Genomic DNA, 25,613 nt, shown 5'->3' on the forward strand with positions numbered 1-25,613 from the left:
TTGAGTAAAGTACTGCACTTCAAACAATAAACTTCTAAACAGCAACTAATAAACCGGCTATTTATATCTTAATCCCACTGACATTGCTTCATTTTGCAATATTGCCATGATAATAGGAAAGAAAAAATGGCAGGCAAATATTTAACATGAAAGTTAAAAAATTGTTATCAGACATATTTTCTGTACAATCTCCCTTACATATTTTTTCCTATGGAAGAATTCATTCCAAGTTCCAAATAATACACTTGTTTTCTGGAGATTATGCTTCTATTTGACTCTCCAGTCACTCAGTCAAAGACCTTTTCATGTCTTCTAAGGCATGCTATGTCATGCATCTGTATGATGATCATTTTCTAGGTTGCAAAGTGTATCCAAAATTATGTTACTATATACTATGAGGTCAGATATTCGATAAAAGTCTATAATGTACTCCACAATTTTGCCTATGGTAGTGGACTTTATGATTTACGACTGTGCTTTTATGTTCTGAAATAATCCTATTGTTCCTTAGATTTAGTGAAATATATGTATAATGAACTATAGTGAAAATGCAGACAGTGGCATAAATATGTCTCAGGTTGAGCTCTGACACTATCTCTGTGCTCTCCTTCTGAGAGATAGGAAACAGCACTGAAAGGTGACATCTAGTTGTAATTCAAATGAGACATGACACTCATACTTTTTCAGACCCTCGTTAGCCTTTATTTCCTCACTTGGATTCACTTATTTCATTCATACTTAAGATTTTCTAAAAATGAATCTATTTTTAACTTAGTCCTTTGCCCTTTGTTATCTACTCCAATTTCCAAGTCTTAAGTATTTCAGAAGATAGTCGAAACCAATTAAAATATACTTCATTCCATTACTTATTCATATCAATGGTTAAGACTTCCACAAGACAATGAAACATACATGGTGGACACATTTTCAGCTGATAGCTTCCAGGTCACATCACAATGAAGTGAAGTTATAAAAAGTTGATAAATACAGCAAATTTTTCTTTCAATAATTTCTAATGCAACTTCAATTATTTAGCATCGAGACATGACATTCTCCACAGATGCTTTTAGTGACACTACTTGGCAAGCTGCATTCACCATGTCCCCTCACTTTAATTTTATGAGGATAATTTACAGCTATTGTGCTCTTTCTTCACAGTGCCTAACTGATTCCTCCGTTCTACTTGAAGAAGAATGCTTTTACATTTTTTTCAGAAAGCTGAGCAGAGTTCTTTCTAAACTTAAATGGTTTTTCATACAAGAAGTTAATGGTATATTGTGTATGAAATCCCGATTTTTTTTTACCACATTTTCCTATCTGACAACACAAGCAATGAAAAGGAAAAAGGATTTACCCCAACTAAATGAAATCAGCTTTTATTTTATTTTTGTCCTTACTCTCAGACTCTTATCTAGTTACTTTCAACAGGTGTCAATGTAAAAAAGAAACCCTCAGTTCCGAAAAGCCTTTCAAGGGATGTTCTAATTTTCTATTATCTTAAAATCAATCAAAATTATTTAAATGTCTTTATTCCCCTAGACCAGGATCAATAATGCTATTTTACCTTTCAAGAAAAATATTTATCACTAGAGCTCTTAGAGATCAGCTTATCCTTCCCCCTTTCAATGAAAAAAATCAAGGTATCAAATTCAAGGTTATTTTTTTAACTACCTTTGATTGCACGTGGTGATAGGACCAGGTACTGTGGCAAAAACCTTCCTTCAAGGAGAGCTTATTATAGCTTAAAAATCTGTATCATACAAGAAAAGATATTTTCTAAGGCATTTTCTTTCCTGTCCCAACTATGTGCTCCTCCTATTTATTTACCAGTGGGAATTTAAAAATATGTAAAAGGCACCACAAGCTGGACACACCCACTATCCTTGGCTCACCGACATGGCAGCTGTCCTCAGGATAAAAGATAGGCCATTGCTATGATTATTTTCTTATAGATGATGGACAGAGACTTAATCCTGAGAATAGTTCGATGGTACAAACTAGAACTGCTACACACTGAAGCTGACTTTAAAAGTTTCAACTTTTTAGTTAACTTGTCTTTTACCTATTTTCGATTTCTCAAGTTCTAAAGTACTCTGAAAATAAAGAAAATTACCCTCAGCATTCTCACTAGATATTTCTTGGTTCATCAGCACATTTCATTTTAAGGGTTATTTTTGTTATTCTATTCATGGAATATGTAAATGATCATTTTCATCAAGAGCTAATTTTTTAAATGATAGGTTTGAAGTCCTTTTTAACTTTGTGATAAAACATCAACTTGTAATTTAAATGTACTTTGATGCAGTTTGCATTGGTGACCAACATTTTATGTGTATAGAGCACAGCAAATAGTGTCAGAAAAGACTGGACACTGCCTTGCAGAATACTGGGTAAACTAATGGATCAAACATCAGTCAACACTCTCTAAGATGTACCCCCAATTGGTTCTGATTAGCACACTAGGTCAGTTCTCCATAATTAACTTCTTGTTTTCTTATAATGTGGGAGATGGAATCTTGGTAAGTCTATTCTTATTATATGAGGTGGTATCTGAAGCCAATTTGTTTGCACTTTTTTCTTGTGTAATCCCAGAGCCAGCAGAGGAATGATATTGCTCACTTTCAATAATTCAAAACTCCATATCCACATACTGAAACTTAAAATCCATCACTGATGCTCAGGGTAGATTAAAATAATCCTTAGTATTAGAAGATAGATAACAAGTTTCTACTCAAACTTAGGACAGTGACTCATTCAAAAATCTAATGACTATTGATTACCCACCATGTGAAAAACACTATTGTAGGACCGTATATTTTTAAAGCATCTTTAAGTATAATATAAGCTCAACAAAATTATTCCAGACTTTTTTTTTATTATGCCTTTGTGAAGAAGGATTTGGAAATTACAGAAAATTTCAAATTGCATGAAAGCTCAGTGGGCTTGGTTTACATGGCACAGGTGATAATAACTAAAAGGTGCTTAAAGCTTGAATGGTATAACATGTACGGATAAAGTTTAACCTACTTTTTTTTGTAAAATTTCTCCCAATTATCTGGAAAGTTTGGAGTATTACACAAAGGGCAGGGAGAGGTTTCTGCCCCTCCACCCACCCCACACCATGTCAAATTGAATGAAATATATCAAATAGGTTCTAGGGCAGTGGACTGCCAAATATTGCTACAAAAAATGTTACAAAATATAGTTACAAAATGCTACAAATTGTGTCTCATCCGGGTAACAAAGGACAATGTATTAGGCCATCTAATGAGAGTAGTCATTCAACTTCATGCTTTAGAAGTCTGGAAAAGAGAAGTAGAAGAAAAAAGACTGGATATGATGAAAACAACACAAAAGGAAAAGGGAGAGGTGATATGATAGAACTCAGAAGAAAAGGGGAATGCTTCTTGAATGTTCAAGTATCTTGGTAATAAGGAGTCTGATACTTGAGGATTAATATGAAGTCACTGCAAACTTCAGAAAACAACAGAAGAAAATGCTGTTGACAGATGGTTAGTGGCACTTGTTAAGTACAGATGACAAACTTTTGTTGAATAATTAATCTGGCTGATGTCACGCAGAAGTTTCAACTGGATTTATCCAAAGCATCCTGAGCCAAAGGAAACTACTTGCTTGGATACTTTTACTGTCTTTCTTTTCCAATGTCAGAATTCCTGCAATTATTGTCAAATGTTTCCCATTTGTAGAATAACTGATGTTTACCCCTATGATTTTTTTACTCCTACCTATAAATAAATTCTTCTTCACAATAGAAGTTCTTAAAGTTTCTCAAGTGTTTTCCCAATTGTAGAGAATTGTTTTCAGTTAGTTAGGTTAAAAAAAAAAAAGACATGAATTTGTTTATTCACTAGCATTACCACTACAACTTTCACTCTGCCCAGAACACCATTTTTTTTAATTTATATGACTCATTTGGCTGTATTTAATCAGGGATTACCGATCTTTTAAAACTGTATCTACTGTACCAGAACAAGTATTTGCTTCCATCATATTTACAACTTTAAGTATACAGAGATCAAAAATCCAGATCACATCAGAGCTTCAGTATAGAGTTAATAATATAGAATCCCAAATATATTATTACATCACAGTTTTTAATATATTTTCATGAATTTTAACAATTTTATGAAACATTTTGCAAACTACCACAGTGTACATGACAATATCTCCTAAACCAGCTTCTTAATACTTCTTTTTAAAAGTATACCAATTAAACAACATTTGTGCTATTGTATAGCACAGGGAACTATATTCAATATCCTGCAATAAACCATAATGGAAAAGAAAAAAGCAAATTCCCCCTCAGAAGCAAAAAAAAAAAAAAAAAAAAAATTAAAGGTATCCCAAATAAAGTCAAGATAAGGAATACCTATAGCCTACATGCAACTGAGAAATAGAAACAAAAGTTGCCAAGAATAGAAATTTCATTTACTCAATGAATTTGAAATTAATGCAAGTTTCTTCTCACCTTTTTATTATACAGTCCTACTCTCAGAACGCTGTTTTCTATAGAGTAATAGAATTGAAGATGACAGCTCTTGCCCAAGCAGTGACACACAGAGCTATTTAGATAAGCCCTGCTGTATAAATGGTTAAGAGTAGAAGCATGCTTAGCCCCTACCCATATATAGTAACCTGAAAAATAAAGGAGAAAAAAGGCAACTTAGAAAAAATTAGCTGCTTTCTGTTTGAACAAAATTATTGTATTACTTTTCCAAATCAAGACTGAAACACAATATTTTATTTAAAAGAATACGATGTTTGGGGCTTCCCTGGTGGCGCAGTGGTTGGGAATCTGCCTGGCAATGCAGGGGACGTGGGTTCGAGCCCTGGTCTGGGAAGATCCCACATGCCACGGAGCAACTGGGCCCGTGAGCCACAATTACTGAGCCTGCACGTCTGGAAGCTGTGCTCCGCAACAAGAGAGGCGACGATAGTGAGAGGCCCGCGCACCGCAATGAACAGTGGACCCTGCTTGCCACAACTAGAGAAAGCCCTCGCACAGAAACAAAGACCTAACAAAGCCATAAATAAATAAATTAAAAAAAAATACGATGTTTTTAAAAGATTGCATCAACTACAAATTACAGATTTTCGTTTCCATATTTTATTTCTAAAATGCATTGTAATCTCCTAATTCCTAAAATCAAAGTTTGACAATACCTTCAATATGAAAATTCAATATTCTTATAAAAAGAAATCTACTGATATAAAAATCTCTGTGCCACCAAATGATCATTCTTTTAAATAAAACAATACAATCTTTCTTTAATCAAAAATTCTTCATCTTTCTTCCCAGAATTATTTTCCCTTTTGATTATTTTTTCTATTCTTCACAGAAAAACTTTCATCGTTTAAGGGAATATAATTTAATCTGCCCTCTTTCTCACCAAACTACATGGAAGCATCATATACTTACAGTCCTACTAAACTACAGATATGGATTGTATAGTACATAAAAATATTGTCAATTTTTTCCATCTGATTCTTAAAACCAGTTTGTATTGCTTTTGAACTCAATAATATATACAATACAGAGATACAAAGATATTTCTATGTTTTATAACTTCAGTTTTCAAAGATAAAGTCTTTCAAATGTTTTATTTCTTTGTAAGAGAGCAAATATTCCTGCAACATCTAAAAACTTTGAACTTAAATTCAGTGAAATTTAGTTACTAGATATGTTAGCCTTTAATCAAAGTAGTATATAATAAGTTAATACTTTTCCTCTGACCTATACGTAAGGAAATGATAAATAAAATGAAAACACATTTTTACAAAAGCAGAGACGGATTAAACAAGATAAAACATCTCAAAAGATAAGGAAAAAATAGATATGCCAAGTGATGAGCAGGGCTAAAACCACAGAACTCTTGGATGTTGGGACCAGAAGCAGGCTGTAGTAGCTAGAATTTTGACTAATTTAAATGTTGCAAAATCCTGGATGAACAGAGTCAAATTCTCTCTATGAGGTCAAAGATTAGGTCTGGAAATCCTTCTCGTAAACTGAGGTGGGAAAGATACTTACCCTCACTGCTGTGGGCTATGGCTAAGTGACAGTACGTGCAAAACTCCAAGCATTACCATCAAGTATGAAACCCTAAACCAGGATTGTTACTCAGATAAGGTTCTGGGTTGCTGAGTAATACCATGATAAAACTGCTGAACAAGGAGGTTGGAACAAAGTAAAAGAGCAGGAAAGAGTAAAGTGGGTTTAGAAAGAGAACAAATCTAATTGAAAAAAAAAGCCTGCAAAATTTCCAGTTTCTGGACCACCATGTAAGAAGCTTGGAAGTTGTTATTCCTGTCCACTTAGCAAGAAAATATATGAACAAACTGAAAATCGACAACTCTTCTTAGACCCCTAGGAAAATTGAGGTCATGGCACAAACCACTGTGCAAGAATTGGTGAGGTAAGCAGATACAAAGAATCACAACTTTCAAGAGCAGAATCGCAAAATTGTATGGGAAAGTACAGGGGTGGAAAAAACTAGATTGTGATTGATGAACTGCTGGAGGCTCAGTGTGAACACATTTGCGAGTTAAAAACTCCAGGCAGTCCCATCTTAGGGAGGACCCCACTCTTTTGTGAGTTTTACCTTCAGGAGCCCTACCATGTTCTCACAGTAAGAATCAGAGAAAAATCTTCTTGTGCCTACAGCTGGGGGAGAGGAAAAGTAGTCATTTTGAAATATACCTGGACTCTCCTGTTATTCTTAATAAGGCTTTCACTCAAAAGGAGCTTTACAACCAGCTAATCGACTGGAGATCCTAACTGGGAGAAGTGAGATATCAAATCCAGCAGGTTCTAACCTTCCACATGACAGGAGCAAAATACCCAGATCCAGCCCCCACTGGATCAAAGACTGAGATCCATTCATAGGACTATAGGATGCTTCCCTTCCCCTCATAATGTATCTCCCCATCAAAAGTGGTCCTGTATGATAACAAGGAAATATTACCAAAAGAACTGTGGGTCTCAGACCTTATTTCAGAAGATATCTTTAGAGAAACCCAAAGACAACAGTGGGACCAAAACAAGAACACTACATGAAATTTTAGTCTCAGACGTTAACAGCTACAGCCAACAGTAAACAGAGCCTAAACTCTAGCTGGATAAACATAAAAGCTCACATTAAATACCTATCTACCTTAATTCCTTTTATGCAGTACATTATGCCTTGCTTTCACACACACAAAAATTACAAGGCATACTAAAGGGCAAAAAATATATAGTTTGAAGAGAAAGAACAGACATCACAACCAGACCCAGATCTGGCAGGGATGCTGGAATTATCAGACTGGGATAACTAAGTCAAGAGTTCCAGTGGAAAAAGTAGAAAACATGCAAAAAAGATAATGTAGGCAGACAGTTGGAAATTCTAGGGAAGAATAAAAAAATGCTAGGGGTAAAAAACAGTACAACAGAAATGAAAAATGCCTTCAAATGGCTCATTAGCAGACTTGACTCAGCTGAGGAATGAATCTCTGAGCTTAAGGATATGTCAATAGAAACTTCCAAAACTGAAAAGCAAACAGAAAAAAAAAAAAAAAACAGTGAAGAGAGGAATGATTCTAAGAACTCTGGGAAAACTACAAAAGGTGCAACATATGCATAATGGAAACATGAGAAGAAGAAAGAGAGAAAGGAAGAGAATCAATATTTGAAGTAACAGTGACTGAGAATTTTCATCCAAATTAATGTCAGACACCAAACCAGAGATCCTGGAAGCTCAGGAAACATCAAGAAGGATAAATATCCAAGAAACTACACCTAAGCACATTACTATATTCAAAACTGCAATCAAAGACAAGCAAAAATCTTGAAATATTCCACGAAGAAAAAATCTTACTTATAGAGGAACACAGATAAGAATTGCATCAGACTTCTCTTCCGAACCATGTAAGCAAGAAGAGAGTGGAGTAAAATATTTAAAGTATTAAAAGAAGAAAAAAACTCAACCTAGAATTCTATGTCCAGCAAAAATTATCCTTCAGAGATGAAATACAAATAAAGACTTTCTCAGACAAATAAAAATTGAGGGAATTTGTGGCCAGTAGACTTGCAAGTAATGCTAAAAGGCATTCTTCAGTGAGAAGGAAAATTATATAGGTCAGAAAGTCAGATCTACATGAAGAAAGGAATAGTATCAGAGAAGGAATAAATTAAAGTAAAATGAAACATTTCATTTTCAACTTGCTTAATCAAAAAAAGTTTGTTCAAAACAGTAATAGTCCTAATGTATTTGATAATGAAATGAAATGAATGAGAGCAATAATACAAGGGAAAGGAGGGAAGACTTAGGAGTATTTATTATAATGGACTTGCACTACTCATGAGGAAGTATAGAGTTATTTGAAAGTAGACTTAGATTAGTTGTAAATGTATTTCACAAACTCTAGAGCAACCACTAAAAAAAGTTAAAAAGGAAGCAAAATCAATATGATTTTTTATTTGCTACCTTCATCATCACTGCTTTGATTCTGCTGAGGTGGAGATTCTAACACAGAAATTTCTCTTGCTTTTGTGCGCATCCAGGAAGTTTGCCCAGCAGATGTTTCTGATACCCAGTCACACATGTCAAAATCAAATCCACAGGCCTGACACACTAAAGAGAGGAGAAAAAGATGTCGGTGGACTATCACAGTCTACTGGAGTGGCTGCTTAACAATGGTTATAGTTGCAATCAAGGCATAAACACACACACACACAAATTCATATCTGGAAATTTTGATTCAATAAGTCTTAGAGTGTCCTCTACTTTTTAGAAGTTCTTCATTTGATCCAGATGGGCATCCTCCAAATGAGAACCACTGCTGCCAAAAAAAAAAGAAGAGATTTCTTTTTCTTGTACCACTGCTTCCATTGTGGTTTTTTAAATGGCATAATATCTGACCTTACCTATTATATGGAATTCAGTTAACTTAAATAATTTACTATTCACAATCACACTGAAATTTTAAAGAAGAAACATTGTATATAATTCCAAGACCTTTAATGTAATTGTTTTACAAAACAACATTATCTTAAATTGACATATTTACTGTCTTTTACTTTTTGAATAAACAACAGACTTGCAATAACACTTCAGCTAAAACCCCAATGATACTCCTGCTAAAACTAAGACATAGATGGAAACAGAGTTTGTCAAGTGAGTATCCCTACTAGTGGTCTGATATTCCTATTAGGCTTCTGAGTCTCATGGATGGTGTACACACTGACAAGGCAGGCAGACATCTCATTTTAACACTTACACCTCAATCCTTCATCTGTAGAATCAAATCTGCAGAGACGTATATCTGGATGGCATTGTTCCATCTTGGTATTCAATGTTTCTTGACATGGTAAAATTTCATCTGTAAGATTGGCAAGAAGTGAGATGCAGGTGTCACTAGAAAGGATCATGTATTTCTTAAAATGTTAACATTTGTTCTACAGAGCATGCTCAACCCAACTCCTCTCTATGGCGGCATCATGCCTTAGGGAGACTCATTACACAGACAGAAAAAGAGAGATCGATTCACAGAGAGAAGAGAGAGAGAAAAAAAAACAACCATGCCAGTGCTTCTGTATTTTAATCAGATCTCTGTAAAACTCTTAGAGGAAAACATAGGTGGAACACTCTGACATAAATCGCCACAATATTTTTTTGGATCCATCTCTTAAAGGAAATAAAAGCAAAAATAAACAAATAGGATCTAATTAAACATAAAAGTTTTTGCACAGCAAAGGAAACGATGGACAAAATGAAAAGAAAACCTACTGAATGGGAAAAAATATTTGCAAATGATGACTGATAAAGGGTTAATATCCAAAATATATAAAAAGCTCATACAACTCAACATCAAAAAAATGAACAACCTGTTAAAAAATGGGCAGAAGAACTGAATAGACATTTTTTTAAAGAGGAAATGCAGATGGCCAACAGGCACGTGAAAAAATGCTCAACATCACTAATTATCAGGGAAATGCAAATCAAAACTGCAATGAGATATCATCTTATACAGTCAGAATGGCTATCATCAGAAAGAACATGAATACCTAATGTTGGCGAGGATGTGGAGAAAAGGGAACCCTCTTGCACTGTTGGTGGGAATGTAAATGGGTACAGCCACTATGGAGAACAGTATGGAGGTTTCTCACCTTCCTAAATATCTGAGCTTTGAATCTTTTGACATCTTGTTACAGTCATCTACAGACACTGGTGCCCTACCCCTCAATCCCTGATTACTTTACCCGTTGGCTCAATGTCACTCTTTGTCATTTCAATGTTCACATTCATCTTGCCCCTCAATTTCTTGATTTTTCTTACTGATGCTCATGAAGGAGAACTGCTGATGTAAAATCACTTCTGCCACCATTTGGCTGAATATGATCATAATTAATGGTGATAACACTTCCTCTATCTTAATTATGAGGGGCCCACTCCCCAACCATCACCCCTATCTTTCCACGCACTCCCTCTAGTATCTCTACTGTAAAAAATTTTTGACAGCAACAGGACCTACAAAGCTAATGGTCCTCCAGTTTTGCAATTCCTTTCATCCTCTCTCATGTCCTCATTTCTTTTTTACTGATGTTAGAAAATAGTCATCTGCTGGCTCTTCTCATGCTTCCACAAACTCAGGACAAAAACTCTGATAAGTACAATCCTTCATGTAGTGTAAGTGCCTGACAGTTAGCTTTCTTGATTGTAATGTAAGTGCCTGACATCAACCTTTTGATTGCTGAGGCATCCATTTCAAAGACATCCATCTCTAATAAACACATTGCCCTCTACACACTGGATAAAGAGCCAGTCCATCCCACCCATGAAGTTCCACTTTTCAACAGCCCTTGGTGACCTAGATAACTGAGCACTCGAGTGACCCAGCTTCTCCCTTACTGCACTTTAATTCCCACTTGTATGTTTTAAATTCAACAATAAAATGTAAAACCGGGAAACCCTAGGCACCCCATCCTCGACTCCAACAAAGGCAGAACCCTAGGTTTACTCTCTCTCTCCCCACAACCTCACTGTATGGCCCTTGGATGTGCTGGGTACCCTCCAGGACCTGTAAGAAGCAAACCTTGTTTTTCCAAAGTTCCCTGATGGTTGTGGCAGGGGTGTGTCTTGTAATCATAAGAACCGCAAGGGCTGGACTAGCCACAATATCACAACACTGGCTCTGGTGTGGGAAATGTCTGTGGGGACTCACGACATGTAATCTGGGCCCAGGTGAGCGCCTGAGATTCCTGGCAGATAGCATCACTGTGAATAGGCTGAGACCCACACGACACCTGCATCCGTGCAGATGAACGGGAGTGATGGGTCAACACCAAGCTGACTGAAATGACTTCATATTCCTGACTACTCACTTCATTGCACTGGGGCCATCCCGTTACATCTTCCTAATTCTTTCCTTTTCTTCCATTTCTAGACAACGGTTCAAAGCCCTCTATCCACTCCTTAAATCTCCAACTCCTCCTCCCCCTCAGCTAATCATCTTGCTTTATGTTTCATTGGGAAAATGAGAGAAACCAGAAGAAAACCTCACAAGCCCCACCACCTGCACTGCCACCCACATGCCTTTCCTCCTCTTAACTGTGATCAACCAGTCCTGCTGCTCCCTAGGTCCACTCCTTTCATTTACCCAGGAAATGTATCTCCTCTACCCTATTTTGCAATCATTCCAGCAATTTCCTCCCCTCTTTTACATCCCACATGCTTTCTTTCCCTTCAGTATACAAGAGGCCACAATCTCACCCATCTTAAGAAAATCTCTTAAACCTCCAACTCCCTCCAACTAACTTCTCCAAGTTCTGCTTATTCTCACTGATTCCAACACCACTTCTTCTCCCCCCATTCTCTCTTGCATCTGTTCCAATGAGGTTTTTTCAATTTTTTAAAAATGAAGTTAAAACTCACATAACCTAAAATTCACCACTTTAACCATTTAAAAGTACACAATTTGGTGGCTTTCATACATTCTCAGTGTCATGCAATTATCACCATTATCTAATTCCAAAGCATTTCCATCACTCCAAAATAAAACCCTATATCCATTAGCAATCACTCCCATTCTCTCCCCCTCCTCAGCTTCTGGCAACCACTGTTCTGCTTTCTGATGACTTTGCCTATTCCGCACATTTTATAAAATGGAATCCCACATTATATAGCTTGTTGTGTTTGACCTTTTACTTCTCAGATGTTGTCAAGGTTTATTCATGTTGGTGTAACATATATCAGAACTCTATTCCTTTTTTTTTTAACCCTTACCACTGTGCTGAAACTGCATATATCAAAGTTGACCTCTCCATTGTTAACCTACAATAATATTTAATTTTTCCTTCCCAACATACCTGACATATCAGTAATATTGATATAGTTGCTCACTCCCTTTTTCTTGAAATGTTTTCTTCACTGGATCCTGGTACATAATTCTCTCCTGGTTGTCATCTTAAATGACTAGCGTTTATTCTCATCTCCTTGGCTGGTTTTCCCTCATCTCGTCGATGTTACACAAGATGACATTAGCCTTGGATCTCGTCTCTTCTCACAATACTGTTAACATCACCTAGTCTCATGCCTTTAAAACATTTCCAATGCCAATAACTCATAGAACTATAACTTAGGTCCAGACCTTCCACTGGACTCCGGCATATCCTGTTGCTGACTTGGCCACTTCACTTGGATAACCAATATGCATTTCAAAAGAAATATGCCTGAAACTAGGCATATTTTCTGATTTTCTCGGCCCAAACTTTCTCCTCCCACATTTTCTCATCTCAGTCCATGACAACTCCATCCTTCTAGTTCAGGTAAAAAGAGTAGAGACATGTATGATACATCTCTTACTTTCATCGGACATGCCATCCATCAGCAAATCTTTGCTTGATCTATAAAACACATCTAGAATCTCACTACATCGAAGTACTCACTACTACTACCAATTCTCAGTTAAGGGAACATCATTCTTTCTGGATTATAGTTAAAACTTCTTATTTTGTCTCCTTGTCGCTGCCCTTGCCCCATTATTATCTTTCAATATCCTCAGACTAAAACAAAATTAAACTACAAATCTGGGAAATCCACATTTATTCGGTAATTAAATATCACACGTTTAAATAAAACAGACTTTGAAATAACCAAGTATTTTGATCTGAATGAAAATATAACTTACTAAAATTTGTGTCATATAGCTAAAATAGTACTTAGAAGGAAATTAGTAATTATAAAAGTTTTCATTAGGAATGAAAAATGATTGACCTCAAATCCTGTAATTTAACTATCCATTTACAGAAAGAAGGACAAGAAGAACATATTAAAGCTAAATCAAGCAGCAAGTCAGATCATGTCTCCTCTGCTCAAAATCATCGCACGGACTTCTATCCTACAAGAAATGCATGCAAAAGTCCTTTCCATGATCCTCCTCTTACAAACCAGGTTTACTCTTGCTTCAGGACCTTCGCCTTGACACGTGGCTTCCTTCCAATACACACATGGCTTGACCTCTCAGCTTTTTTTTTTTTTTTGCTCAGAAAATATGTTCTTCATGTGACCATGCCTGACCACTCTATTTAAAACTTATCTCCCCCTTGCCTGTGGCACCCTTACCTCAGTTTTCTGCTTTACTGTACCCATAGCACATAACACCACTTGACATAAAGTACCTTTTTCTATTTACTTGCTTAGCTTCTTTCTCTTTCTGACTAAAATATAAATTCCATAAACTCAGGGATTACCATTTGTTTTTTCACTGCATCTCCCTCATGTCTAGAAAAATTCTTGACATAACATAGATGTTCAATATATACTTGTTTAATGAATGAATGAATAAATGACCTAAGACCAATTCAATGAAATCTTTTACAACAGCACAGACTCTATACAAATTGTTCACATTTGTATTGGAAATAAAATTGAAGCAATTGGCTGTGAATATGATTTACGAATAACATCCATAATCTGGTTTCTCATAATGGAAGCTAACAAATGATGAATATGCAAAGCTTCTTGAACATAAGATCCACTGAAAATAAAACTGCATATGCAATTAAGGGAGTGTGGGCAATAAGTGAAACTAAGATTGCACAATAACAATTACCATGAAACAATTAAAACTGTAATTTTTGTAGATTCGTATAATAGCTACAAATCTTCAGCCCCTGGAGCTGCATAATTAAATGTTTGCCATAGTTCAATTAACTGTTGGATATTATCTTTAATTTTTCACTATTTATACAATAACCACAAAAGTACTGTAAACAAAAATAGCAAAATAGTCAATTATAAATTGCATGGAATTTAATATTCAGCTTGTATCAGTTGCTATTAAATATCTTTCACCAATATCAACCACTTCTACTACCTTTAGTCCCCCAAATTGGAATTTGAAAGCACAAAAACAATGATATGGTGGAGGTTAATAAGTTGTCAATCAACTAATCTCCTGGACAGCTTTTTATTTTAGTGCATTCTATTTCAGAGCTCAAAGTTATTTAAAGATGTCCTCTATATTTATATTCATATTCATTTTCTCTCCCTCCCCACACCCTCTTTCATTTTTATATTGCACCACAATCCAGCAGTAGAAAATTATGTTTGGCATTTTAAAATTCTCCATCAATGATGTACAATCGGCAGGATGAAGCTTTGCCAACAATTTCAAAGTCTCTATACCAATGAAGCCACATGTGTAGAGCCTGCCATCCTTCAAGTCTTATCTTGTACAAACAGGTTATGTGAAATTGGCCACATCACTCAGATGGAAGAGAATGAAGTCCAAGCCTCAAGGCTATTGCAGCAAAAGTTATAATTGGCATCCATTTTTGACTCCAGGGGCTTTTGACAATTTCTTTATGAGTTTTCTTAAAACAGTAATGAATTTCAATGAATAGTCATTAGATCTTAAAAGGTAGCTAGAAGTTAATAAGATAAAAAAGGTAACTAGTTAAATAATGCTTATTTAACTGGATAATATATAAGCATTATTCAGGTTCTCATTAAGGAATAATTTGTGTATTTGGAATGTTCATAAATGAGACTAAGGCAAAGTCCTGGCAAACCAACGTAAAAATATTCACAGAATATTCATGATATTTGATTATGAGCCCTAACATGCAATCTTTATAAAAATATACAGTAATTTGTTCAAGAAGCAATGTTATTTAAGAATCAGTGATTAGGGCTTCCCTGGTGGCGCAGTGGTTGAGAGTCTGCCTGCCGATGCAGGGGACACGGGTTCGTGCCCCAGTGTGGGAGGATCCCACATGCCACGGAGCGGCTGGGCCTGTGAGCCATGGCAGTTGGGCCTGCGCGTCCGGAGCCCGTACTCCGCAACGGGAGAGGCCACAACAGTGAGAGGCCCACATACCGCAAAAAAAAACCAAAAAACAAACAAAAAAAGAATCAGTGATTAGGGCTTCCCTGGTGGCGCAGTGGTTGAGAGTCCGCCTGCCGATGCAGGGGACACGGGTTCATGCCCAGAGGCCACAACAGTGAGAGGCCCGCATACCGCAAAAAAAAAAAAAAAAAAAAAGAATCAGTGATTAAGCACATTCTTATTTAGTCACAGTCACAAACCTGGGTCTTTTTAGACTTTGATAAAGTCTAAACAGGTCTTCCTTTCAATACATGTACAGTGGATACTCATATCTTGCAAAGGGCAATAATTAGAAAGATACTGTTTGAAAGTGTGGGAATAATCTAAAAGAGTTAATATTATAAAAAGAATTTAGTTTTATTTTTCATCTTGAAAATATTCCGAAACCACGAAAATACCTATATCTAGCACTTTTATAAAGAGAGCTGTATTTCTATAGTAAAGAGTAAGTAGAGAGAATCAGTTATGTTTTTTCCCTAAAGATAATACTACCCTTAATAATCTATACGGCGGATTACTCATCATCAGAATGTTTCCAATTGTAAAACGCTACTATTTCTTCTTTAAAAATGATATACAGTAAAATTATACTTTTGGGTATTTATTTCCATGAGATTCGACAAACATAGAGCCATGATCTGCATATCCATCAATATTTCATTTATCCAGTCAGGGCTGTCCCTAGTTGTTTAGTACCTTGCTCTTATGGGTTGAACTGGACCCGCCACTCCCAATTCATATGTTGAAGTCCAAACCCTCAGCACCTCAGAATGTGACCATATTTGGAGGTATACAGAGGTAATTAAGGTAAAATGAGGTCATATTGGTGGGTTCTAATCCAATAGGATTGGTGTCCTAATAAGAAGAGGCATTTAGGATATTGACACACACACAGAGAAGACTGTGAAGATCCAGAGAGAAGAGAGTCATCCACAGGCAAGGAAAGAAAACAAACTTGGTGACACCTTGATCTTGGACTTCCAGTCTCCAGAATCATGAGAAAATAAATTTCTGTTGCTTAAGCCACCCAGTCTGTGGTATTTTTTTTATGGTGGTCTTAGAAAACATGCACTGACCCTGGGGTGATTAGGGCAGGTACACAGTGACCCAGAGTGTGAAAGCCTAAAGTGGCTGGGGTGGGTGCTGTGGATTGGTCGGTTTGCATTTGAAAAATACACTGTATGGTGAGCTGTTTTACTGTCTCTAGGAATTGGCCTACCCTGGAAGAGACAGTCCCTCCAGGGTCAGCAAGACCCCAGACATCAAAGCATCAGAACACAGAAAATAAAAACACAGTAACAGAATTGCTCCCTAGTCTCAAAAAAAAAAAAAAAAAATTAGAACAAATTTTTGAAAGCACACTGGTTTGAAGAAATAAGAAAATAAAGAAGTCTTGTCAGAAAACCTATATATCTTAGAACCATTTTTATAACCAAAATAACCACCAAAAGACATATTACAGCATTCACTTCCAAGCAGTATTCATTTCCAAGTACTATATTTCAGCTATAAAATGACAAAAACACTATGTTTCTACTAAAATATGGCAAATGCTTGGCTCAGATTAATTCATCCCAGATAAAAAATCACATTATATAGTTTGAAGACATATCTTTATTTTTGATACTAAAACAAAAACCTGAAAATAATATAATATTTCTTAGCATAAGTGTAAGTACTGCTTTAAACATATTCCCATGATATTTCATTTAAACCTGCTTTTTATAGAATGGTGCTGTAGCTTAGAGGAAGGAAGAAGAATTCATACAAAATCCCAAATACTTGATGTTTAAATAATTGCACATATTCTTTATTCAATCAATTAAGTACTTGCTCTGCACTCGGGATCCACAAATGAGTAAGACACTAACTTTGCCCTCAAGAAACTCAGCACTTAGTTGTAGAGATAAATTAATACACTGTGTGTGTGTGTGTGTGTGTGTGTGTGTGTGTTTGTACAGGGAGTGGGAGTGTGGGGGGATATTCTGTAAGAGAAGGCTTCTCAGAAAAGAAACAATGACTCAGTCTGGAAGGATACCTAGTAGCAGAACAGACCAAAATTTTTTTTCATGAAATAAGAAGAGGGAGCAAGGTTTGAAAAGATACCCAAGAATGAGATAACGCTGTGTTGATGGATTCACAGGTAGTTCTTTTGGGCCAGAATATGGGAATTCTTGGGGAAATTAAGGAAGAAGTTGGGCTGGTGCCTAAGAGCAGGATCCTGGTGAGCTTATGTCATGACCAAAAATTTCAATTCCATTCTGAAGGCAATGAGAGTTACTGATGGATTTAAACAAAATAGAGATTGGTCACATTTGAATGCTAGAAAGTACAATCTGGTGGATAGCAGGGAGTAGTGAACAGGGGGGTGAAATAGACTGAAACTGGAATTTTTAACAATCCAAGAGAAAAAAAATGGGGCAAACAAAATCAGAGTTGGATAAATAATAATGAATAAATAAGTGGAGACAATTTGAGAAATATAAGGACATTCCCTCAATAACATTTTGAACCAAATTAATGTGGAGATGAGAAAAGAAAAGAAGGATTTAAGGACGACTCCTTGGCTCCTGAGTGAGACCAAATAGACGCCAACAACTAAAACAGGGAACGCAGGAGAAGGAACAGAGTTTGAAAGAAGACTGGAATTTAATTCTAAACATACTGATGTTGAGTTTCTGTAGCAAATATATTTGCGCCCTAGACTTATAAACCTGTTCCCCTTGCCTGCCTTTATTACAGAGGCCAAATCTAAATCTTCAGTTTTCTTAGCCTCCCTAGCAACTACGGTTGTCTGCCTGAAAATCACCTAGCCGATGAATGACATGTCCGAAACTATGTCCCTTCCCATTCCTTCCTTCTTCCTGCCCTGAATGCGAGAGGTTATTCTATGAGCATAAGATGACAAGCATGAGGGAAATACAAAGGAAATCCCTTAGTCCTTGAATTTAGAAGTATCAGAGTTGAAGAACCTATGCCATGACTGTCTATATCCTCTATTAAGTCATCTAAGCAAACTTTTCTGCTTTCTTGCTTCCAAATGCATACCTAACCCTATTGTCCACTGGAGTAGGATTTTCTGATGGAAATGTCCAGAAGATGTCTGCCTGCTTCCCCTACCTTGATTTTCACCACCAAGACCGCATGAGACTGAAACCACAGACTCTAGTCGTTCAGAACCCTGCTCCAAGGCAGTCACTGCCAAGTGCAATAATCAACACGAGACTAGGTCTTGTGGATCCCAAAAGGTTAGTCCTGTTCTTAAACCTAGGATTGCCTGACTTCACAAAAATTTCCTGAGAACATTACTTTAAATGTAGGCTCCAACCTCAGTGATTCCCATCTAGCAGGTCTGGAGTGAATCCCAGAATCTATCACTCTTCTATGTGATTCTGATGGTTAACTAGGTGTAGTCTATCATGATAGTGCCTGAACTTGACTGGAGAGTCTCATTTGAAAATTTAATGCTACTTAATTTTACCACCTCTCACATTCTCACCATTTACAAAATGGAACTCCATCCAAGTGCCAGTCCTATCCCATAATGCTTTATCCTTTTTCTCCATTATTAATCCTCATGCTGCTGTGTTTTCCTCCCAGAAGTTTAAATATGCCCTCAATCCTCCTTCTATTTGAAAAACAAAAAACAAAACCCCTGCACCCTCACCTTCAAAGAGTCAAAGAACACTCTGTGACCTTACCTGAGTACTGGCTTTCCCCAAAAAGAGACCACTTCTTTTGTAGCTTTCCCAAGGGGAGACCCTCTTTTCCAATGCCCCATAAAACAAAAGGCCTAAAATTAAAATTGCCATCCTTCTAAATCCCCAATGTTGCTTCTATACAATGATTCATTCTTCCATGGTGTAAAAACATCTTGGCCCGTGACATCCAAGTTATAGCCCTGTGTCATCCATGCAGGAGATCTGATTTCCATATTCACTAAAGACTTCAGTCTTGGATTTCAAAGTCTTCTTCTCTAGGCCCTTACCTTGTAACCTTGTACTACTTTAATATCCATGTAAAAGGCCTGCCCAATAATTTAGCTTTAAAGTTCATGTCTCATCTTCAGTAAACTTTATTTCTACACCACCTCAAAATAATACAGTGATAACACTATCTAGAACTATTCTTACAAATTGTAGACTCCAATATTTTTCTATGTGACCACAACTTTTCCTTGAATGTCCAACTTTCTGATGCTCTCACTCCCACTACTATTGCTTTATTTTTTTCTATAGTGATTTTAAGGAGTTCTTTTAAGTGCTTACTAAAAATCTGGCATTTGTCTTCTGAATAATTATTATGGCCCATCTACACCAGCCTCTGTCCCAGTGTATGGATCATGGGTAATTAGGGAAATGGCTTTGGTTCCCAGAGCCAAAAATGAAGAGAAAGTTCATGTCTGAAATGATAGCAGAGTCCTATTACAAGCGATCTCAAGTCCCAAGCACAACCCAAGAATTCTCCTGTGTAAATCTGTAATGTAAACAAAGTTTCAATGGCAACAGCCAGTTCCTAACTTCCTTGTGGTTCAGAAAGTCCAGCCAATAGCTGATTTCACTGCTTTATTCTCCTTTGAGGGTGATCAGCCAGACTGGGCAATAAATAGAACTATTAGGGATCATTTTGTTTGGCAGACCTCAATTTCTGCAGAAACTATAAAACTGAGATATATAAAGACCCTGCTGAAGTGATCAGGGTCAGGGACTAGGTGTCTCATTAAAAATCAAGCATAAGTAGGCTGTGCTCTGGCCTCAGGAACAACCATGCAGTGTAACAGAAGAGGAATTATTAGGGGACATTTGAACGGCAGATCATGCTTTTTCTGGAGTTAACAATGTATTCTGCACTGGTATATTGATTCTCTTCCGATAAATCTAATAAATATTATCTTCTTTTAGTGAAAAGGCACTGATGTTTATACTTAAATTATTTACTTCTAGGAATGGGTGGAGGTTATAGTCTGTTCCTTTAAAGTTCTCCATTTCAATTTACCTATGTTTCAATTTATCCTATCATGATTTCTTACTAACATATACTGAGAATTGACAGTACAAAGATGAAAGAGACCTTTATGTGTTCCAGTGTTTAGAAGGTGCTGTCATCAGCTCCTGTAAAACCTCATCTTGGTTTGAGTGGCAAAAGACACATACCTGTAAGCTCTTATCATAACAGCAGGAGTGCTTTTTAAACATCAAAGCACAATACAAACACCCTTTATCAAGTTTCCTTGATTTCTCTTAGGTAGACCAATCCATCTCTTCTGTTACTGGAATATTTTTTACCACGACTACCATATCTTTGTACAAAATTAGAACTGGGAATCATCTCTACAAAATAGCTATCTTTATTCTACTATATCATAATAAAATTTCAAAAGGAAAAATATCTATCAAATATCTATAATCACATATATCTGAATGTGTATAGTTATTGCTTATTAGACTAAGTTAATTTTATCATTACCAATTTATATTTTAAACATTGAACATTTCTATTGAGAACAATGTGACTGGTGAATTGAATATTATACAGTTAATATACTCAAGGGACCGATATGGATGACTTTTTAGATCTGTGTGGTTTATTGATCTAGTTGTTTCAATCTAAATAGAAAATAGATTATAATTAATATATTTCTCCATTTGTGTCTTTCAGTGGCATAGTCAAATTGATTCTCCAAGAAGATAATTTCAAGTCTAGGGAGGCCAGTTTTCTCCCGATCTCCTAGAAGGCATAGAGTTCTCTGGGTAAGATTTAACTAAACAGTGTAAACGTTGCTACAAGGTTCCAAATCTGAGACTAAATTACACCTTTCAGCTCTTTATAGCATCAGCAGTAAAAAATACCATCTTCACCTCTAGCATAAATCTAGTCATTGTTACACAGTGTATTAGAACAATGGAAAATAGCTCACTTTAAAGCATTAAGTAAAAATAAAGAGCAGATCAAAGTCATTATACAATATTTAAATTGCACTGGATTTACTACACAATAGGGATCAAAATAAGAAAAAGTTCTTACCATTTGCAGGCAAGCAGCCTGAGCTGAAGGATATATCATCAATAGCTATGACTTCATCCTGTTCAGGAGTTGAAATCATCTGGCCTTCAAAAACAACCTGGATAAGAAAAATGAAATAAAACAAAAACAAAGAGCAAGGAACATTACTACCTCACAGTCTTATAGCACAGAGCCTACAAATAAGACGCATGTCACTTCCTAGAAGCACTTGGGTGACCATGCCAATTCCAAGTGGAAAGAGATCTAAACATACATTTTGAAGAACAAGAAAATGTACGGTCATCTCTATCCCACATGTCTAGGTTAGGTAACATGTTTGTGAAATGAAGCAATAGTCACCTGGTTTCTGCCCCATATCATTTCCTGAGTTTGGTTCCTATGCATTCATACTATTTAGTATTTAGCAGTTCTTGGACCCATGCTCCATCTTGAACTCTTGATTCTTGCCATTTTTCATCTGTGCTCCATTTCCACCTCTGGTTCTCTGAATTTTACTCACAGTACTGCCTTGGATGTCCTTGTGGTATCCTCCTGCACATTTTCTGCCATTATCTAGAGATAGCTTGCGATTGACTGGAAATCGTTGTTCAGTGACTTATTGTTAAAATGACTGAATGTTATATTGTGATGTGAAGCCAACCCAGTCTCCACCAGGAAATACTCTGGTATAATGAATCTGAGAAACTTGGAAAGATCAAGTAATCCTAATTACTTAAATCAATAGAAAATTGGTGTGTTGGTGGAAAGTATTAACCCACTTTCACTAATGAATACCAATGATGTGTGACGCTTAATTCATGGATGCATTAAACTTGTGTGCATTGCTCAGCCTTGTTCATAATATAAACATTTTATTATGCCAAAACATCACACTGCTTCTTAGCTTAACAGATGGTCTGCACTTTTCTGTTCTGCATTCTCTTTTGTTTCTGTACAAAAAGATGTACTAATACATTTCTTCTTGAACCAGATGCTATCTACTAGTCTATTAAAAATATAAGAAACATCCATAATGTGTCCAGCAAACCATCAATATATAGCCCTCAGAAAGTCATCTCCTCTTCACATAAAACAGAATAACCATGTGACTAATTATAAGTCAGGACCATGCTGGGAAAGGTCTATCAAATTTTGTTACATAGGCATAGTTCATATGAGGCCAATATAGCACAGTGATTAAAGTGTATATCTGGAACCAGACTCCTTGAATTCAGATCCCAGATACACCACTTCATAGCAAGAAGACCTTGGAGAAGGTACTTAATATCTCTGTGCCTCAGTTTTCTTTGTAAAAAGGTACTGATAAAAATAATAAGTTATTACCTATATGATAAGGTTTATGTAAGGATTAATGAGTTATTACATGTACAATTGCACTTGGCCTATAGTTGGCATTAGTGTTAGCTATTATAACATAGTTATTAAAATATTTAAGCTATTGGATGAATAGTGTTTACCAATAAAAAAAAATCTGTTCTCTACAGATTAACTTTATTCTTCTTGAAAGCTTTCTCACATAGATATATTCCCTAGTTCTTGCCAAACTAAGCATATACCTGTAGCAGCCACATTTAAAGAGAGAAGTGGAAATAAGTGTTAACTAATCACCAGTCTCTTCTTTTTTCCTCTACACCCTTCCTGCAAACCCATTCATCCTCAGGGCTTTAACTGTCACCCAGGCTGATGACAAGATTACATCAGGAATGTCAACTTCTCTCTTGAGCGCTCCTCCCACATCTCCATAGCCTGCTGGATATTTTCACTCCGATGACATGAAGTCACTTCTGATTCATAAAGTTCTTTCTCAACAACTTGGATCTCTCCCCTGACACTCAAAACTTCAGAAGACTGCTCAAAACTTCAGTGCTCAAAACTCTAAAATGGCCTTTGGAATGACTTTTTCCTCCAGTCACATGTCCAATCAGTCAGGACCTATTAACACCCCCTCCTTTCCATCCCTGTTTCCACTTGTATATCTTCACACCTGATCTAATAAAGTAGATTTTAAATTACCTTCTTACCTTCAATCCTCTCCTCACCACAGTTTGCAATATGTATTTATTCGATTCAACTGAAGAAATGTTAGTATGAAAATCGGCTGCCTTTTGAGCCCACTGGCACAGAAAGAGGAAACGTTTTCCTTAGGTAAAGAACAATTTCTCTAACTATAGGGAAATTACTAATGGACCTGTGTGGCTATAAAACAGCAGACCCACCAGGCACAATGAGATACACCAGTTAAACGTATTTAACAAAAAGATTTACCAGGGATTTTGGTTGGGATCCCACAAAGAGGGATAGGTTGAATGAGCTAAAGAAAGTGGAACCCCATGATAATTTTCTAAAAAGAGAGGCCCTAGCGTCAGGAGCTGTGTTTGTAATATGGTAGTTATGTTTCTAAGAAAAGGGATTAACATTCTTTGTTTTCTCCAAAACTTTGGCAAGTAAGGTTTTCCAAACATCCCCCCCTCACTTTTTCTGTGTTAGGTGAAATAAAGAAAAGAAAAGAAAAGGGAATTTCCTGGTGGTCCTGTGGTTAGGACTCTATGTTTCCACTGCAGGGGGCAAGGGTTCGATCTCTGGTCAGGAAATTAAGAGCCCCCATGCCATGGGGCATGGCCAAAAAAAAAAAAAAAAAGAGAGAGAACAGCAAAGTAGCAAACTAAAAGCAGATCACACACAGATAATGGAGTTAGGAGTTTGGCAACATCACAAAAGTCAGGTATAGCTGGCACTGATGCAAAAATAAACATGAGACACAGAGACCTCTGGGACAACATTAAATGCAACAACATTCGAATTATAGGGGTCCAAGAAGAAGAAGAGAGAAAGAAATGGACTGAAAAAAAATTTGAAGAGATTATAGTTGAAAATTCCCTAATATGGGTAAGGAAATAGTCAATCAAGTCCAGGAAGTGAAGAGAGTCCCATACAGGAAATATCCAAGGAGAAACACACCAAGACACATATTAATCAAACTATCAAAAAATTAATACAAAGAAAAAAATATTAAAAGCAGCAAGGGAAAAGCAACAAATAATATATGAGGGAATCCCCATAAGGTTAACAGCTGATCTTTCAGCAGAACCTCTGCAAGCCAGAAGGGAGTGGCAGGACATATTTAAAGTGATGAAAGGGAAAAATCTACAACAAAGATTACTCTACCCAGCAAGGATCTCATTCAGATTTGATGGAGAAATCAAAAGCTTAAAGACAAGCAAAAGCTAAGAGAATTCAGCACCACCAAACCAGCTTTACAACAAATGCTAAAGGAACTTCTCTAGGCAAGAAACACAACAGAAGGACAAGACCTATAATAACTAACCCAAAATAATTAAGAAAATGAAAATAGGAACATACACATCGATAACTACCTTAAATGTAAATGGATTAATGCTCCAACCAAAAGACACAGACTGGCTGAATGGATACAAAAACAAAACCTGTATAAATGCAGTCTACAAGAGACCTACTTCAGACCTTGGACACATACAGACTGAAAGTGAGGGGTGGAGAAAGATATTCCATGCAAATGGAAATCAGAAGAAAGCTGGAGTAGCAATTCTCATATCAGACAAAATAGACTTTAAAATAAAGACTATTACAAGAGACAAAGAAGCACACAATATAATGATCAAGGGATCAATCCAAGAAGAAGATATAACAATTGTAAATATATATGCATCCAACGTAGGAGCACCTCCATATATAAGGCAAGTGCTAACGGCCATAAAAGGGGAAATCCACAGTAACACAATCGTAGTAGGTGACTTTAACACCCCACTTTCACCAATGGACAGATCATCCAAAATGAAAATAAATAAGGAAACATAAGCTTTAAATGATACATTAAACAAGAAGGACTTCATTGATATTTATAGGACATTTCATCCAAAAACAACATAATACACTTTCTACTCAAGTGCTCATGGAACATTCTCTGGGACAGATCATATCTTGGGTCACAAAACAAACCTTGGTAAATTTAAGAAAACTGAAATCGTATCAAGTATTTTTTCTGACCACAACACTATGAGACTTGATATCAATTACAGGAAAAAATCTGTAAAAAATACAAACACATGGAGGCTAAACAATACACTACTAAATAACCCAGAGATCACTGAAAAAATCAAAGAGGAAATCAAAAAATACCTAGAAACAAATGACAATGAAAACACGATGATCCAAAACCTGTGGGA

General features: G+C 36.3%; 1 protein-coding gene across 1 annotated transcript in view; it reads right to left on the reverse strand.

Moving 5' to 3' along the window:
- Positions 1-25,613, reverse strand: part of MALRD1 (MAM and LDL receptor class A domain containing 1) — a gene marked incomplete at both ends in the record, with an annotated part of 598,196 nt that overhangs the window by 523,286 nt on the left and 49,297 nt on the right. The window contains 4 exons of the mRNA XM_082619568.1: positions 4,490-4,656; positions 8,484-8,630; positions 9,277-9,378; positions 21,412-21,508. Of these exons, the coding sequence (XP_082475694.1) occupies positions 4,490-4,656; positions 8,484-8,630; positions 9,277-9,378; positions 21,412-21,508 (513 nt within the window). The remainder of the gene's footprint in view (positions 1-4,489; positions 4,657-8,483; positions 8,631-9,276; positions 9,379-21,411; positions 21,509-25,613) is intronic.

This window comes from Mesoplodon mirus (genome assembly GCF_964341445.2).
Source record: "Mesoplodon mirus genome assembly, chromosome: 4".
NCBI lineage: Eukaryota > Metazoa > Chordata > Mammalia > Artiodactyla > Ziphiidae > Mesoplodon > Mesoplodon mirus.